The sequence below is a fragment of the Anoplopoma fimbria genome, chromosome 20 (assembly GCF_027596085.1).
Source record: "Anoplopoma fimbria isolate UVic2021 breed Golden Eagle Sablefish chromosome 20, Afim_UVic_2022, whole genome shotgun sequence".
Taxonomy (NCBI): domain Eukaryota; kingdom Metazoa; phylum Chordata; class Actinopteri; order Perciformes; family Anoplopomatidae; genus Anoplopoma; species Anoplopoma fimbria.
In genome coordinates, this window is record NC_072468.1 from 10,594,424 (window position 1) to 10,614,316 (window position 19,893).

Genomic DNA, 19,893 nt, shown 5'->3' on the forward strand with positions numbered 1-19,893 from the left:
TCTTAGTTTTGTCGAGAGAGCGTCGTTATCTCTACACTATAAGCTTCTCAAATGCAGCAGGGTTACCTCTGTTTCAACAAACGGCTGTAGAAGAACAAATTCATCTCCTTAATCCGTCAATATCTTATTGATTACCTGCACTAACTTTCCATATACAGCAGCGTATGTCACTCTGTGCTAGGAGCAAGACTCCCCCAGGGTTTGAAATTCTCAACACAGGGCCCATATTTAGACTTGGACCTGAATTCTAAACAAGTTGTCCAACATTCTCAGAGCCAAGCTAACCTTAAACTAACATTTTTCACCCAGGGACAAACCCAGGTCACAAGTTAATCCTGACTATAGTATATTGCAAATATGTTGCCCATCACAATCACTTCTAGCTCCCTCACATCAAAAAGGGCCCTTTCCACCCACACATGTTAATGACTTTGAAGTGCACTCTAAGCTTTCCGACGCCGAGTCTGACAGAGGGTTGAAATCAGTTTAGAGTGCAGAGGCAACAGATGAGTGACTGCAGGCAAAAATAAGATCACAGCTCAGATACTGCACTGTTCTTCATGCGCCTTGGAAATGCAACCACCTGTCCATGGGTTACCAACCGTAGTGTCAGTCAATGGAAAGCAACATTACAACAGTACATCAGTCATACAGTTGTAATATCAAGTATTTCTCAAAACATTAATGTTTTTAATCAAATTGATCAATTGTTTTTAAGGCCAACCAAGGATGAGTATTTTATACATTGCGATTTTTGTAAAGTCACAACAAAACTTAGAAAATGACACTCTTCATCACTTCATTTTTAGACTGATATAATATGTCAGGAGAATACGTCAGCAGAGATATAGCCAATATATAAGAAATGTGAAAAATCCAACAGTTGCACACACACAGAGCATTAAAAAAAACATTTTACTCCAATTCATGAAATATTTTGGACCAATTGGCCTGTCAGCGATGTGGCCCCTCATCCTGACATTAAGTCCAGCAGTTTTGACTCAGAGCAGTTAGTTCCCAACCTTGGCCACCTGTCACCCCATTGGTTCGTACAAGTCTCTCCCTCTCTCTGTCTGGCTCTCTTGGAAACACGGCGCGCTTTGACTAATCCCCAACAAACTGACTGACAGCTGACCATTTGCTCTCTCAGCCGCCGTGCCTTAGCAGGCCTCAATCCTTCCTTGGCTCTAGAAATCACTCACTCACACAGTAATGCAAAAGGATATCAGTGACTCACTGTCTCACTGCATTCGTATGCTTTTAAATGTATGCAAGAGGTTTAAGGGTCTACTAAGGGTGTAACGATTCTTCAAATCCACGCTTCGGTTCACATCGTTTTGTTTTTGTTAGTTTGCTTTGTATTTTTTTTTTTGGGGGGGGGGGGGCTTTATCCATTCGTAACTTGCACTTGTCTCAGCAGCCGCTGCGGAGTGGGACAAAATGAGACTGGGAGAGCCCACCAATGATCTAGTGTGGTGGCTCCTGCAGTGTTAACACTTTGCCTTTTTTTGACAGCTTCAAATTCAAAATGTTGCCATGTTGGCGTAGTTTCAGGTTAACTTCTCTACAAGTTTTTTCCATGTCTGATGTCTGGTTCGTCACCCAAAAACACACAAACTTTCTGGTAAACAAACAGAGCAAGAGTGTAAAAGGAGAAATAATTAAGCATTTCGGCCAGGCAGCTACCGGTGTTCTGTAAAGTGAAGCCAACGCTGAGGTGTCTTAAACTTGCATTCTTTATAATGGACATCAGGGGGCGACTCTTTTGGTTCCAAAGGAAGTTTGATTGTATAGACGTCTATGAGAAAATTACTCTACTTCTCTCTTGATTTATTACCTCAGTAAACATTGTAAACATGAGTTTATGGTCTCAATCTCTAGTTTCAAGTCTTCTTCAATACAGCATGATGTTCATTTAGTAAGTTATGCTCCATTTAGAGTCAAATAGACCATAAAGGGTATAAAGAAGGGCGGGCTACCCTGATTTACAGGTTGGCAGGTTGTTATTTTTTTTCTTCTTATAAATCCCAGTAAGGTGAACCTATGAAGAGCCGTCACGTTACTAATCACTGTCCAAATAGTGGAGAGCAGTTGACATCAATCAGAGGGTCGGTGGTTCGAACTGGAAGCTTAAAAACAGCAGTCCACAAATCAATGGGTGACGCTCCCGACAGCCTTGCCATCGTGTGGACTTGTTGCATGACTGTTATTAGTTTTGGCACCTATGTTCTACTAGATGTCATCCGTGTGTGAATGGGTTGATATTTATTTTTTTCTTATAAATCCCAGTAAAAGCGCGAACCTATGAATGAGCCGTAATGTAATGTAATGCGAAACAAGTTGGATTCAGCACCACAACGCTGTCGTTTTGCATGAAATCAAACCGTTTAAAGCTCGTACACCAAACCAGAGAATGGAAATCGAGCCAACTCAGGCCATGTCCACATTAACCTGTTTTCACTCGTTTTCAAATGAAAACGGGGTTTTAAGATCTCCGTCCACACATGCGTTTCAGCATCGTTTTCGAAATGATGTGCGTCCAGACTTGCTCCCCTGAAAACGAATATCACGTGACTATTCACGTACACTGGGCATGCGCATGCCGGTGTAAACAGGAAGTACATTGGTTGCTTGGTTACAGATAATACGATTACACTACTGTTGATACTCATCGTGCTTGATACTTAGGAACTTAGGGGAGTTTTTCCTGTGCCGATGTGAGGGAAGGACGGAGGATGTCGCATGTGCACAGATTGTAAAGCCCTCTGAGGCAAATTTGTAATTTGTGATTCGGGGCTATACAAAATAAACTGAATTGAACTTCCTCTAAAATCTTCCTCCATGAACTCAAACAGACACATTTCGTGGAAGTTTTTAGAAGTTTTATTTTTCAAGCTTAGTTACATCACTGCAGGTCTAACTCTATCTCTCCCACACAGACAGCACATGTACTTTAAATGAACAGTCATTAAACGAAGTTTACTAGATTATGGGTCCCTACATTTGGTCAACACAAGTCCGTCAGAATTCCGTTCTGTAGGGCTGATAATAATCAATCATAACACCCGCGGGACACGCAGCTCTAATCGCTCCACATCAGCTGATTCCAGCTGAAGCCAAAGACCGCTAACCCCCTCCGGGTTGCCATAGGTGACCTGTGCTCCCCTGGGTCCTAAGTCCCTACATGTTTGAACGTCTATGTACAAACATTTGTAACAAATACCACATTATCCTTGTTGAATTAACCTGGTAGTCGATCGGTATCAAGGCTGTTGTTGTTGTTGTTCTCTTCCGGAAAAGGGTCACGTGGTAAGGGGGGGACGAATCAGGGAATGTCAAGTCATAACTGCTAAGAACCAATCAAATAGCGAACGCCGGTGCCTACGTCATCGTTTTCGGACTTCTTCGTTTTCAGTCATCCACACTATCATGAAAACGCGGCGTTTTCAAACTTCTCCGTCCTCGGGAGAGTTTTCAAACTTATTCGTTTTCGGCGCCCTAAAACGCTGTGTAGTGTGGACGCTCGGTGCAAACGCAGAAAAAGATATGCGGATTCATTTGAAAACGGGTTAGTGTGGACGTGGCCTCAGCCTGCCAACTCCTGGCGTCATTAGTTACATTGGTTTTATTGGATATAGAATATGATGTGGGCTACGTGTTCAGGCATTCCCAAATCCACATTCATATGCGACCCTCGTCCACAACCCTCCCTCTCTGCCTTGAGATCCAGCTTCACTACAAGGCTTCTTTTCCCCAAAGAGTTCAAGTGGGACACACACAGACACACTTTCATGTCCCTCTGCAGTTTAACCAGCTTTACAGGCACACAGTTGCTTAACCACTTAATTAAGACTGGAACATCTATTCAGTAATAGTTCTAATCACATTGTCATACCACTTCCATCAAAGGCAATTGCGGCGACAAAACTATATATTGCAGATGGGCTGCAGACACGCTTAGACCCTGTGAAGGTGAAAAAGAAATTGATAACCGATTACCGTACAGCAGGGTCCAAAAGTAAGATACAACAGCAGGACTAGCCCAGCTCAAGAAGGGCCGCACTGGTCAAAGACAAAGTTTTGAGCAATATTTTGGATATGGAGTATTGGGAAAAACTGGTGGATTTAAAGGGGTAGAGGAAATATATGAATTAAATCAAATTTTAGATTTTCATCTTTTGCCAAAACTTTCTCCACTTCCTGAAAATGTTGAGACAACGAAAGTAATTCATAAAGCTCTACATTAACATGCAGGAGATATAAAGAAAACCCCCAAAAGAAAAGGTTATAATATTCATCCACTTATAGTGATTATTTGACCCAGACTTATAGTGATCACTATAAGCGGTTTCCACTGTATAAATAAAAACAGCTAGTGAAACAATGTATCTGCAAGTTACCAGGATTAGCTAGGGGTGTAGCTAGTGTAGTATGAGCTAGGTTTAAAGGTTCTAAAACAAAAAAGAAAACTAACGTATATTTATCTATTACATTTTTTGTTCCTGCTGTGACGGCTGAACTGTTGCTTTTGTGCCAACTGTTTTACCGCGACAGTGCCGTGTACTGGGAAAAAGAGAAACATGTCATCGCCGTCGAATGTTTTTAGTAGAATCCTGACAGACCTGTTTGTCCGTGCACAATTCCTACAACCCTTCAGTCAGTCAGTCAGTCAGTCTGACATGCTGACTTATGCAACACATGCCTCTTTGACACCTCTACGTGACAAGGAAAACTGTTTCACTAGAGTGTATGTATTTGTGTGTCTGTGCATGCACATCTTTCCATCCCAGTCGGCATTTACAAAAAGCCTCGGGCACCGAGCGACATGCAGCTGAACGATAAATAAAAGGCCGCCGGAGGTGTGGGAGCATCAAAGTGCTGCACTCACGATCCGACCTACAAATTCATAAGAAAGACACAACTCTTCATTCTGCATCATATAGTCTCCTATACACAGTGGCTGTATTACTGAACAGTTAGCTGTGCATTACTATTATGCACCAGGGTTCACTTTCAACACTTAACATTGCTCGACAGCACCATGAAACGCAACCCAACGAGGAGCTAAAACAGATTCACTGGGACAGAAATACAAGTGTAAACATTGAAGCTAAGCCAGACAACATTCATACAAGTGTTATACACCGTCTCTTTTTGTTTCCATTGGATATTCTCTAATGGTAGTGAAACTGAAGCCAGTAGGGCCATAGAAGGCTTTCTGTGACCCCTCACCATTTAACACATCTGAGTCAAAAGGACCAGAGCTTTATATAAATAAGCACACCAGAAACAAGACAGAAGGGGCTGTGATTTACATTTTCTCACACATCAAGTGAAAGCATCACGGAGTTTAGTCCAGATTAATAATGATAGTTGTCACGGTAACGTCACAGCCACACACACATAACATGTTGTCGGTGTGGAAGTTCTTCAGCGTCGGTGAAGAAAACATAAAGCTTGCAATTTGCCCAAAATACGCAACCAAAAAACACATATGAAACTACTTACTTAATCAGACTTAATCAGTATGTTGTAATTAAGTTCTATTCAGAAGAAAATGTATATTGGGAGAAGGTCAATTATAATGCCATCATGTTGTGTTCAAATGTAATGTTGTAAAATTGAGTTTTGGGTGAGAAACTTGAATAAATACAGCTAAATAAAGTAGATATAGAGAGGGATTTATGACCTGATTCATTTCCTAACACTAACGTAAGCTCTAGGCAGCTTATAATATATCATTTAAACTACTAATGGGAGATGACAGAAACTTTGGGTGTCTAGAGGCTTTTTGTGTACGATGCAATTTGATGTAATAATGTAAACTATTACTCCAGTAAAAACATTTACAGACGTTTTGTTTAGGGAGTAAATGGTACAGACAATGGTCCTCGGCCCAGCGGTGGGAACCAGATGAATGAGTTCTAATCAAAGCAAGCCAGTCTATGTCAACACAGGACTGTGTAATCGCAGTATCCTGCACCCCTCTCCCCCTCTCCCCCTCTCCCGGTCCAAACAATAGCGTGGATTAACTGTTCTTCCCATCTTATTGGCAGCGGGCAACAGAAAGCAGGGCTGCAATTAGGAGGCTGCTCTCTGGAGACACAGTCCTGATGCCCGCGTGGTGCAGATACCAGGGCCTGCCAAACAGCCCTGCAGGATGCGGGCACACATCCACAGTGGGGAGGTTGATACGGGTCATCAGCTATAGAGTGTGTGAATATGTTGAACCTCCTAATACAAGCTGTAACCTGTATCCGCTATCAGTTGGAATGTGAGGGTAAGACATCACCTTCTGAAATGATTGATTGCATTGCACTTTATCCCGCCTCCATTGTGTTTCATGTAACGAAGAAATACAAGGACAAGGAATGACAATACAGCAGTAAATCTCTAGTTTCAAGTCTTCTTCAATACAGCATGATGTTCATTTAGTATATTATGGTGCATTTAGAGTCAAATAGACCATAAAGCGGGGTATGCTTTCGGGAAAAGCTACGATGACATTGACTGGTCGCTACAGCTACCAGAGTCATGTGCGGCGACTCTAAGTCACTCCAACGCAGTCCAAATGTGGTCATTCCTGTTCACTGGTTGCAAAGATCAAAGATGCTGACAGCCATAACGTACGAACTTGTGGCTTCAAAACGGTAGTCCACCAACCAATGGGTGACTCGTCATCACCATTCATATACAAACAAATGTGTTTGCGGTTACATTGTTTACTAGAGCAGACAGCTCTTCACAGAATTAGCCCATTCATTTTGCTGTCAAAGTGCACCAGATTGATTCATCTAAAAATGTACACGATGTTCTTCTGGAGGAGCATGCCCCCGATGGTCCACCCACCTAAGGCTGAAACGCTTCCTTGAACCTTCGATGCAAAATTAATTTCATCCCACATAATCTGATCAGTCCAAAGCAGCGCGGTATAGAGGAAGAGAAGTGTGGCGACGGCTCACGGGCTGCAAAAAAACCCCAACATTATCCATTTTCTTTTAATCTTCTAATAAAAATCTAAACTAATTCCCTCGATGTTTTCCTGTGGTATCAAAAAAAACAATTTCTTTAGGTATCAAACTTAGAAATTCCAGTGTCGTGACAAAACAAAAGGCCAATAAGCTATTTCATCTCATTACACTCATTTTCAGAGCCACAGACACACAAGGCTAATGGCTCTGACCACAGCATCACAGGCACCACAACAGCCTCTGCAACACTTTACTAAACTGATGCACAGAGGAGCACAGACAGCATAGTACCAGAGAGTGGCCATCAGTGGCTCCAAGTACTCTCAACACTACAACAGCTGCAGAGGGCTGTGGCTGTATAGTACGGCCAGAAGTAGAACCTCAGTGCCTAAGTGCATCACATACACAGCAGCTACCTGGCACAGAGCGCAGCTCGTTGGGCCCATAAACAGCCTAGCTCAGCACAATAAAGTATAGTGTGCCGCATACATCCAGTGACTATCAATAATACTGAGTAGTGCTGGGTGGCAAAGGGCCTCTCAGCACAACCAGTGCAGATGGTGGCCTCTACAAATTCATGGAATGGAAAACAGGCATATCGTGCAGCTATACAACAGCTCGACGCACAGCTCGTGGGGGAATAATGATATAAGATAAATGATGACTCCTAGTCTTCAGATGCTGACCTCAACAGTTGGGCGAACCATGTAGCAGACCCTAGACCAGGGGTGTCCAAACTTTTTTCACTGAGGGCCACATATAGAAAAATATACGAAAGGCTGGGCCACTCACTAGAGGTGAGGTATATTTTGGTTCTGCCATTCTAGGTCATCCGTTTGTGTTTATTCGCGTCTTTCGCGCTAGATGCGCCGGAGAGGGGGCGGGGCTTATCTCCATGGAAACCTCTGTCAACAAATCCATTTATTTCACCATCAACCATGCAATAAATAAATACTATTTCTGCTTTATACTTGTTGTGGCAGTCCCAGATATCCTGGGAAACTAAACGCCGTCTACTAAACGCCATCTTGTCTGAGTTCATAACATCATCTGTGGATTTATTCGAGCCGTATGAACCGAAAATAAACAATTTTACTGTGATTTAATTGCAATAAATGTACAAAAAGGGACGCTGAAATAACAACATAATGATGGTGGTTTGTAAAAAGTCAGAATTCATGTTTTGTTAGTTCTCTCTGCAGGAGGAGAAGGAAATCACTTTTAAAATGCCTGTTTTGTGAACGGAGCTCGGATCGATGACGGAGTGACAGGAGGAGAAGCTCAACGCTGATTGGCTGTCGCAACACAGCGTCCCGCGAATATTTCACCTGATTCGCGCCGCCAGGCTCGAGTTCGCATCTACTCGCGAATATTCGCATCTGTGCATTGACTTTACATGTAAACTAGACGTGCGAAATATTCGCTTCGCTTTTGGTGTGAGCGCAGCATTAAGTGCAAGTTTCATGTGTGGGCCATATTCCATTATGTTTTTAGAATTTGTAGCGGGCCAATTAAAAGTGGCCAGCGGGCCGTAGTTTGGACACCCCTGCCCTAGACCCTAATGGAGGCTGGATATCAAACTGAGGACTGCACAGAACATTCTTGAGTATGGAAAGCTTTTGAAGAACATGTCTTCAAACTACATTGTCCCCAGAGAGCAGCAGGGATCCAGCCAGAGATTTGAGTGTCTTTTGAGATGAGTACTTTATGGTACTCATAAGGAATGTTCACGGAGGTAGCTCATTGGTTTTACAACATTATGAATCAAATAGCTGCGTATTTCACCATGAAAGAAATTATTACGGTCTTGACCTGAATGGTTCACCTCCCTACACAAACCTTGCACATTGGTTTATGATGTTGACGAGATAGGTCAACATTTCACCATAGAGTCACAATTGTTTTTATAACAGATGCCTGTGCGCATGAGTAACAGTAACAGTACCAACAGTTATTCACAACGTCGTCTGGTTCTGGTTGACTTTAACAGCAATATTCAAATATCACTCAAGCAACAAATATAAAATAATATTATTTTTGGATGGAAATTTTGCTATTTGCTGTCCTCGTTTTTCTTTTTACAGACTAAAAATGGGCAAAGAATTGGTTGCCAATTTCCAAAAATAGATGCATAAGGCAACCTGGCAACCCTTAGTGTCGAGCCCTCATGACACCCTGGGATGGAAGAGGACAGGAGTCATCATATCATTGTTCATTTTTTTGCGTTTTTAAATAACATTTATCCACATTGAAAAAGAAAAAAAGAAAAAAAATCGAAATTAGCATTCACATTAACTATGTTTTAGTTTCCTTTTTCAAACATGCGGTTATGCGGCAGGAAACGATGTGACAACATGTTTGCCGGTTGTCATAGTAACACAACAGGTTTTACTGCTTGGGAGATTTTCAAGAGCTCAGCAGTCAGAGAAATAGTGACAGACAGAGCAAACTATAGAAATGATGCTGCATCTCAGCCCTCAAAACAGTCTGAGACATTCATCAATTAAACTAAACTCAGACTCAGTAGTCTTGCTCCCTAAACCCTTTAATTAAAAACTGAACTTCACATTCAAGAATACCATAACTGAAAAATCCAGTCCTACATATCACAGCTCGTACTACAGTTCAGTAATGTTCTATAAGAACCCAACATGCCGTGACCCTCAGGTCACTATGAGTGTGTGTGTGTGTGTGTGTGTGTGTGTGTGTGTGTGTGTGTGTGTGTGTGTAAAGTTCAATGAGAAAAGTAACCACAGTTTCCTCATTGCCTGTGCCGCACCTATTAAGTTGGTGAGAACAGTGACTGAAAAAAGGGAACGCAAATAATGCCTATTTGACTGCCTTTGAAATAATTTTCTACGTGCACAAACAAATCATGAGACCGATTTCAGACTCCCTTAAGGATTAACACCACATGAGCAACCACACCGGCCGAAAAACAAGCTTAACTGGGCACATCTCCTTATCCAATTCAAGAGCTGGACTTAGTCCCGTGTTCTTGCCGTCGTTTAAGCTACCTGATGGGAGAGATATCGTATCAGTGGACAGACATGCGATCTGTTTGTCTGCGCTCTGTCAAGCCTTGTAGAAAATCAATGAGCCAGTTAATTCAGTGCAATGGGACACCCACGGACATCAGTGTTAGAGGAGCTGACCTTGTAGCATGTGGCCCACGTGGGCCTGCAAAAATGATCAGTGTCAAGTACCATTAGCAGCATAATGCTAATAGAACAAACAGATTGGTATTCAAAACAAGTCCAACTCTGATTATTCCATAGCACAGGGGCCCTGGCGTGGGATTGATGGCCGTCCCGAATTAGGCTATCTAAACGCAAAAAGAGCCGTGGTGGACGGGTGTTCGGGCTCTGTGAGGAAACTAACAGCCAAGGTGTTACAGCAAGGTGAGACCGAAAATGTGTGAAACAGGTGTTAGCCACACTGCCGACCTCATTACACAACTGTGCCGAAACGCCGGGTTTTCATAGGACTTGGATAAAGATGTCCTGTGTAGTTTGATGCCAAAAGCCTGTGTTCTGACACAGGGATGTGCTTTTTGGGGAGAAGAGGGATTAAATAGGTAGACTTAACACTGGGTTAGTGCCAGGGGGAAGCAAGCCCGACTTTCAGAAATGGGCTGAATCAAAGAGCTGCTTCTCGCTGCCATTTTCTAAATAACAGTGTGACTCATTCCATTGCTTTAGCATTATTCATCAGCCTACATGATTTGCATACCTACGGCCGGAGCATCATACTCATCGCCCAGCAGGATTTCCGGTGCAGAATACGCCAGAGATCCACAGCTGGTCGTCAGCTTTTTCCCCGGCTGAAACTTGTTGCTGAATCCAAAGTCGGTGAGCTTGACCAGCCCTTGCTTCTCGAAGAACACCACGTTCTCTGGCTTTAGGTCCCTGTGCACCACATGCAGCCGATGGCAGTAGGAGATGGCGTGGACGATCTGGGCGAAGTATTTCTTAGCCAGCTCCTCGTTCAGACCCTCCTCGTGTTTCATGATGTAGTCGAACATGTCCCCTCCGTCGCCTAGCTCCAGGATGAGGTAAAGCTTGGTCTGCGTGTCTATCACTTCATACAGGCGCACAATGTTGGGGTGCTGGACCAGCTTCATGCAGCGGACCTCCTGGAACAGGTGGCCCGTGGCCACAGTGTCGAGCTTGGTTTTGTCGATCACTTTCACCGCCACTTTCTCCCCGGTAAAGACGTGGCGTGCCAGCTTGACCACGGCAAAGTGGCCGCGGCCCAGCGTCTTGTCCAGGTCGTACAGTCCGGCGATCTTGCCGTCGTAGCCCCGCTTGAAGCCCGCCATGGCTGGAGACGGCGACAGGTGGAGGGGAGCCCCCGCTGTGGGCAGGGGCAGGTTGGCTGAGTTGTGGGGGTCCAGCTTAGTTCAGTTCATCGAAGGCTGAGGGACAAACCCATGGCTCCAGCTTCCTAGACGACAGGAAACACACACACATGTATTACAAATTAAATAAACACTGATTGCATTACACAGGCAAAGTTGTCCCATAACCTGAATCTAAGCATAACAAAAGTTAAATGTAAAACATTTTCCAGAATCACCTCTTTGTGACATCTGAATGACAATAGTAATATATCCACCCCCTCCCCTGCTCATAGTGAGGCATTGGGCAGAACAATGCTTGGATATGTTATTATACATGTACGTTAGCGCACAAAAACTTCATACTTGAATCCCCTGTTTGCTGCACATTCAGAGGAGGCGTTGTGCTTGTTTTGACAGGCTGCTGCCCTGACGTTAGCTCATTTATCCCGGCGTACCGCCTCGTGCTGCTACAATGAACCAAGTTTCCTAAACTGTAATCAAACCCTTTATATAGTCGAATGTATAGCAGGCTGTTTGGCTATAACTGCGGGGTTTGACAGACTAGTGTAGAAGTCAGCTGCATAACGGGCCCAGCGGTAGCACCAACAACTCACGTTAGCCTCACGTATCCAGGGGGCTAGCTCGTTGTTCATTGATTAATACGGGTTAGCTCGCCGGCCGATTTACGCGAACCGCTTCCGTTCTTCCAAGTTTAAATGTCGCCAGCTAATCCAAAAACCCCAACTCAGCAATACTCTCTTAACACTTACATCTAGCGGTGCAACAACGCGCTGGTCATACAGGTACACGGGTGCTTCACATATCATACGGCTAGCCCTAGTTAGCATGTAGCAAGCTAAAGTTACTCCACGGCTCTCGCAGCTCACCTCTTCAGCGTCGCTTCGGTAAACATAAAGCCCCGGAGTCCGGTCTCCGCCGGGTGCCTCGGCTCCTTCGGGTGCTCTCTACTGAAGCCTATCGCGAACTGTCAGAGAAGACGAGGAGGTGACCGCGGCACTCAGAGGGTGCCTATGCCTGGGGATCATCTGTAAAACCAGGCATTGCATCGTTGGCAACGGCAGCCCGAATCGGAATCGTTGTATCCTCCCAGCCGCGGTGGTGGGGCTGTGATGATGCCTTCACGTGCTGAAAAAAAGTATCGAGATTTTCAGAACTGACAGATTTTGCCAGGATTAGCATGAAGGAATCACCGTACACCTGTTCGACAATTAGGTCCACTTTTGGAAAAGATATGCATCTTGCTAAATTAGGAAATTATTTTTTTCATTTCACGTTTTCGTTATTGTTGTTATTATTGTTTGCTTTCCTGCAGGACAAGTTTGACAAGTTGTGTTCACTATTTGGAAGCTCAGAGTTTGGTCCTTACGGGGACCACCGAAAGGCAGCACAAGAGCATCGCCAACCGCATTCAACTCTGACGTCAAACGAAGTCTTTTGATTGGGAAAGGTGGCAGAAGCGTTATTCTATTTACACAACAATGAATGGCGGAACACTATTATTTATAGCTCATTGATAAAGGGTTTGGCAGTTTGGCCTTAATCAAAGCCATGGTTTTAATTAGGTGTGTTTTGAGATGATCAGTATGTCCAATATGTCGCCCTGATGGCTTTTCATTTCATTTAATACCAGGCGACAACACCTGATATGGTGACTATAGTGTATTTGTCTATCATACTACAAGGTTTACATAGCCTGCGTTTCTGTGCAATGGACCCATTACCTGCCCGTGTGTTATTGGTCCTCCCAATAAATGGCTTGCAGTGACATCTAGTGACGGATAGGTCATTTGTTTTTGATACCAGCATCTATCAACTTTCACATATCATACTATATATATATATATATATATATATATATATATATATATATATATATATATATATATATATATATATATATATATATATTGCAATGAAGCCATTAATAAATGTCGTTAGCCACTTCAGTGCCTTTCCAGTTGTAGACCCAAATAAATGAGTGGAGAAACCACGGATTAAGGTCAATTCTGGGACATTTGGGCTATTTCGCTTTCATAACATGTCTTCTTTCAGACTAAAATACACATTTAGGTGTTTATTTTACTACTTTGTCTATTCACGTCTGTAGATTTCTCCTGAATTCACCAAAACTCAAATGGGATATTTCCACATTTGCATATTTAAACTTAACATTTCCTAAAACTAGAAATACAAAAAAGTTATTGTCTGAAATTTAAGCAATCAACTGGGGAAGTGTCATAGTGATATCGATTAGTTTAAAAAGCATACCCTACCCTCCTGTGTCTCTTTGACATCTTTAAAAATGCTGAGCAAGTTCAGTTAAGTAATATGGTAAAATGTCAGCAAGTGCATGTGTGTCATTACAGACTGACAGCTTGAGTCACAGAGGAGAAGGTCACTGCAAAATAGGACTTTATCCTATGATGCAGCATTCTCTGTCCTAATCTCCTGGGAAGAATGGCGTTCATCCTTCCAGTAGCGTTCAGAGACTTGCACTGAAGCTGTTCTGGCAGCATGTAACACCTTATTAACACAGGCTACTATTTTTAGCCTCAATTTTTCATCCATTTGTAGGTACTTTGGGTTTTAACCACAGTGTGAAAGACAAGGACAAGGTGACCTGAGCTGTCAGTCAGATAGGCCATGCTTTAAATATGATTTTTTTATTTATCTTTTGAATACAATATTTATTTGTAACTGACTATATATACACATGTATCTACATTTGTATCTAAGTATCTAAGGATTTGGTTGATTTCATACTCACAGCAATAAAAAACATGCTGGCAGTGTTGCTTTCTGAACTCAAGATGGGAGTGTTGCCTTGTATTTCACTGGTAACCACACTGTGAAGTAGGCAACTGACACACTGTTCTCAAAATTTCAGTTTTTTCACAGTAGTTTGTCTGATGGGAAAAAAATGTAAATGTGTTGAAAATGTTGTTTTGTTTTTGTATGTTCTTTTTTTGTGCTAAATGATCAGCTTAATGCATCTTGATCACATTGCAGCATGTCACATACCAGTCTGGGACTAATACATTGAACTTTTCTCTTCACTGAGCCCAGTAGGAACTTCAGAACAAGGGGCTATTTAGGACTCACAAGAGGGTCCCAATTCTTCGCTTAAAGCTGTCATAATGAACCTTTATGTCATAGTATAAGTCTGATCATAACTATGAGACCATGTATATGCTGTCTTCTTCTTCTTTTGTTTTAAATGACAGCCAACATCCAAAGTATTGCATCACTGCCTATTAAGAGGAAAGCCTATAAACGGCTGTATTTCTTTAAGAAACTTAAGAAAGCAAAATTCCCATGCCAAGTTCTTATTAACTTTCACAGAGGAGCAATAGAAAGCATCCTGACATCAACGTCCTAGAACATGAAGTGATAGCAGGTGATAAAAACTGCCCAGTAAATCATAGGTACCCATCTACCGAGCATCAGTGATATTGGTGACAAGGGGTGCCTGCGAAGAGCTCAAAGGATATTAAAGACAATACCCACCCAGCCACAACCTGTTCACCCTGCTGCAGTCTGGAAAGAGATTCAGAGGTATCAGCTGCTGAACCAGCAGACTCCAGAGCAGCTTCTGTTATCTGGCTGTGAGACTCCTAAATTTATCCTCCAACATATAACATATTTTCTTTCCTTATGTAGCAAAATAGGACAACAACTGTATTTAATTCTGCATCCCTCTGTTGTACAACAATACAACTCCCTCCCACCCATTTCCCACTCTGCTCCAAATTCTCTGTTTCCCAGGTGCTTGAAAGAGCCTTAAAGCTTCTCTCAGCAATGCTGCACACTTCAATAGAAACTCAAACCCAGAAATCATCTTGCTGCATCTATAATTATGTCAGTTTTCTCAGATTTTCCTTCTACTCCAGCAGAACAGTTAATTACCATTGCCACAATGCCCAAATCTTTACCCGTACAAAAGCAAAATTCCTCATGCTTCCTGTCTGACTTGTCCTCTTTGGCTTCCTGTCTCACACCATTCCGGGTCTTTCTTCCTCATGCTTATGTCCTTTCTTAGGTCTAAAGCTGATTATTTATGTCTCCTTCACTCTCTTTGGAAAGATAGCCTCACATGCTGCATGATTCTTTTTGCAAAGGGGGCACTCTGGTTCTTTCTCACGGTCTCCTTCAAGTTCATATTCCCCACATTTACCACATGTGGCATACTGTGGGCTGGCTGTGGCTTAGTGGGTAGAGCGGGTTGACCTTTGACCACAAGGTTGGTGGTTTGATCTCTGGCTCCTACTACTCCCACCATCCATATGAGAAAGTGTCTATAAGCAAGACACTGGTTTGCATGTTTTATTTGTATAATTAAAATGCTTAGGATGGGTTAAAAGCAGAGGTCAATCTACCCAAACTGCTCTGACGTTGAAGCGCTTTGGGAACATACTGCCCTAGTGAGAATGACACGTGGTCCAAGTACACAAGCACGACCGGATTATGGACCAGGCTACCAGGGCCAGTGCCCGAGGCCTGGATTACCAGGTTGCCTTCAAGCATCAGGCGTAAGACTTCTGGAGGACGTTGAACGACGAGGCCCCCAGTGGGCACAGTGCAAGGTGACCACTAGGCCCCCTCATAGTGTAAGCCAACCGCTAATGCCCCCTAGTCCCCTCAGCAGTTACAATGTGAGGGCCCCCAACCCCCTTGATATTTAAAGAGTGAGCTGACCACTAGCTCCTCGGCACCAACAGCTGGCAACCAGGGCCCCAGTGCCTCATAGTGTTTACAGTGTGATCCCTCCTGGATCTTGCAGATCACTGCACTCAATTTTACTGCGGGAAGGGACGGGACCCGCTGCTTCTGGTGCGACTGTCAACCGGGGCCAACTGTTCAGGGTTCTGAAGTACCTGACCTGTCTTGAAACATATACCTTGTCTTGTTTGCCATGCTTTGTTGCTTGGATTTACTTTTGATGAGTTATGGCCATTCATATCTATACAACCATATATTTATCATCAAATTGTATACTAGAGCACAAAGTTCTTCACAGGTAGCCTCTTAATGTTGCTCTCAAAGTCGGCCAAAACTCACTCTCAGCCAGACTTCCGCATGTTCATTTCAGCTCGACCCAAGATGATGGAAAGAGATCCTTCATTCAGAGGAATAACTATTTCTAATGGAATCCCCTTACATCGACTCTGCTTGAGACTCCACAACTCCTTTTATTGGCGCTTTCTTGATGAGAGGAAAACACAACACCATGCGCAAATGCATCCCATCCCCCCAAAATGGTGATTTTCAAAACTTTTCCATCTGACTCTTTGACTTGCACTCGACGACGATCAAGCCAGATCGATTTATATATGGATCAGTTTAACTTCTCCTCTTCCTTCTTAACCCATCTTCCCACAGAGGGCTTCCTCCTACAAAGCTCCACATCCAGCCCCGTCTATCAAACCCCCGAATCTTCATTCCAACCATGTAGGTTTCTTTCTGCTGTTCACTCTCGAAATTGACTCGATGAATCCACTTAATTTTTTTCTTTATCTTTTCTGAGGGTGCCCTCTGCTGCTAAATTCAAAATTCTCGACATTCATCTCCCCTGCTCCTTCCTCCTCCATCTCATACTCCGCTTATTAAGGTCAATCAGCCTACGTCCGGATATGCAGTCACTTTCATTTTCTTATTTCATTTCATATTGTTCTCTGCAAACATGCTCAGCCTGCAGAAACCTTCCTTGGCTTTTTATTTTTATTTACATTATAGAAAAAGGTACAGTCACTACAGTTGAAAAGGGTTAAAGAAAATACTAATAGATATGGCCATCAAACTTCCCCAGTTGATTACATACATTAAGATAATTTTTTGTATAAGAAGTTATTTGAAAATGTATGACTTGATGCAAGTGATGCATTATCTAATTAAACATACACTTATTTTCATATCTTTCCAGAACAGAAATCTGAAGATTAGATAAAGTTTTATTTTATTGACTTATAAGAGTCAAATCTTTTTGTAAAGGGAATTTGGGAAATTTCTTTGTTTCATTCCATAAATCATAAAATATTGTCAACAGCCATAAAATAAATGGTTTTTTGCCATGTTCTATTAAGCAAGCTATACATGATATATGAACAAACCACTCTGTCAAAACCTTAAGATACAATTCAATTTGATGGTTAAAAATCAAGCATTAACTTATCTAGCATTTGGTTGAATTATGATAAATCTAGATAAGCAATTAGACAAAGTAATAAAAGAAACACCTAAAATGTGTACTTTGGAAGTTTTCTTTCCACTAGTCTGAAAGAAGTTGTGTCATCAACTGAACAGTGCAGAAATAACTATGTTTTTGCCAGAATAAAGGATCTTTCCCGCCTGTAGCAGTTCAATATGCACAGCATGCAATAATTATCAGTGGCTCACAGTCACATGTGACGATTAGAGCATCTCGTGCGTTATCGCGAGATCTGAGCGCGGGACTTCCTTCGGCGGTAGGCGGAGGCTGGACACAGCCGAGTGGAGTCGGTATCCAGGCAGCTGCTCTGCCCGTCTCCCTCGCTCTGCCTCTGTGACAGCTAGGCTAGCTTGTAAACAACGCGACCAGAGCGCCGCCGGTGTCTCGGAGAAGCGAACGGCCGAACGCGCCGTTGTATTTTTGGGACTCAAAGTGTCGGTGTCCGCCTCCGTTCTTCCTTTTCATTCCCGCCACACGTCTTGTGTTCATGCACAGAATCGACTCTCGGCAGGGAGGCACTGTGCTGCCCGAATGAGCTAGCCCCTCAACTGACTTCAAAGACCAAAAGCAACATTTTTTTCACTGAGACCGAAGGTAAGAATGGCTGTACGGACAATGGCTCGTTTTTTTGTTCCCGTGTTTGTATCGACACAGTGCTGTTAGGCGGGCTGTCACGGGGCTTTTTGCCTTTGCAGGTGTCCGTCTGCCACCTCGTAACAGAGAAGCTTCAGCTGACATCCAGCTGTAGTTAAAGATACGCTCATAGATGTTTGTGTGTAGATATGCCGAATTAAGTATATAATACATGTATATTTCCTTTGAGTTATTTAGTGCATACATATTATTAACTTGTAATATCATACATTTTTTTTTTTACCTTTATTGAGTTTATGACATGAATGAACATATGTCAGTGCATTTATGAACATGTATTCACAGTGTCCACATATCTATATTGAATTGATATGATCCATTATTCTCTAATTTGATATGTAGTAACTTCCTCCTAGGGATGCTCCGTTACTGATATCAGGCCGATGCTGACTCAAATAGCTGGATTGGGTATCTGTGACAATTGGTTCGCTTTATTTCATACAATTTTATGTTTATATTCTATATATACACATTACATACTGGAATTTTGATTCCTGTTTAAGTTTTGAACAATTGGTTGCTGCATTAAAACGGTTAACACTTTACGCACCGAGTTGCTGTTGTACAATCTTTTTATTTCAACAATGAATACCACTTCAATAAATGTATATCTTTGTATTAATTTGTTACATTTTGTGTTTTACAAAGATAGTAAAAAACTGTTTAAGTCAAGCCTGATGCTGCCTTACACATAAAAGAATGATCCCAGTCCCTTCCACTAGAGCTGTTACTGATACCGATACCAGAATCGGAAATGCTTCCGAAATAGCCTCAAATGCTTGATTTGATATCCATCCGATATCACGTTATCATATAATTTATGCTCCACAGGAACGACAACAACGCGGTACAGAACATGACTAGTACAACACACCTGTGGTTCACACTCTGGTGGACCCTATTCTCTGCCTGATGATGCTACATTATGAACAACAAATCAGGTAGTTATCGTCAGCTGTTAGCAGCTAGCGGGCAGCATAGTCCTGCTAGGCTAAAAAAAGGAACCTAACAGCTAACATTAACGGAGGTTGCGTTGATTGACATGATGAGGCTTTATTCAGTAAAAATGAGTATTGGGCAAATGTACATTACAACGTTATCATGATGTGTCCAAATTTAATCTTGTCAAATGTAGTTTTTGGCGAGAAACTTGAACGAATCCAGTTGTTTAAAGGATTTGGTTTTTTTTTTTTACAGCAATATAAAATAGATATAGAGAGGGAATTATGACCTGTTTCACTTTTTGTTTTGTTTTTAACGCACTTGGTTGATTGGTTCTTGGTATCGTCATCGGTATTGGGACGGAAAAAGTCGGATCCGTACAACTCTGCTACCAACCTACAATTTGCCATGTAACTACCTTGCAATGTGTTTTCGCGCTATAGGTGTTAAAGCTGACCTCTAGTCAGTGATCATATCTGGCAAACATCATTGATGGTGGAGAACATTTAGTTTCAGTGCATGCACCTGTCCCCAGCTCCTTAGTGGGGATCAGTCACATGTTATGGTGGTTTAGGGGCACATATGCAAGAAGAATCGCTCCCATTGTAACTGAACAGTTTGGGGAAACAAAACTATGCTGAGAGGTTTATCTTTAGGTCTCCTTGACTGTTCCAGCATGACACCAGTGCTGTGAAAATGAAAAAAATAAATAAAACACAATGCTGCTTGTGTGATATTTATGATCCATCACCTCCCAG

General features: G+C 42.5%; 1 protein-coding gene across 1 annotated transcript in view; it reads right to left on the minus strand.

The window, feature by feature from the left end:
• The window catches only part of snrka (SNF related kinase a), a 48,171-nt gene extending 35,734 nt beyond the window's left edge, over positions 1-12,437 (minus strand). The window contains 2 exon segments of the mRNA XM_054621693.1: positions 10,704-11,417; positions 12,201-12,437. Coding sequence (XP_054477668.1) covers positions 10,704-11,292 — 589 coding nt within the window. The 5' untranslated portion in view covers positions 11,293-11,417; positions 12,201-12,437.
• Positions 12,438-19,893: the final 7,456 nt, after the last annotated feature.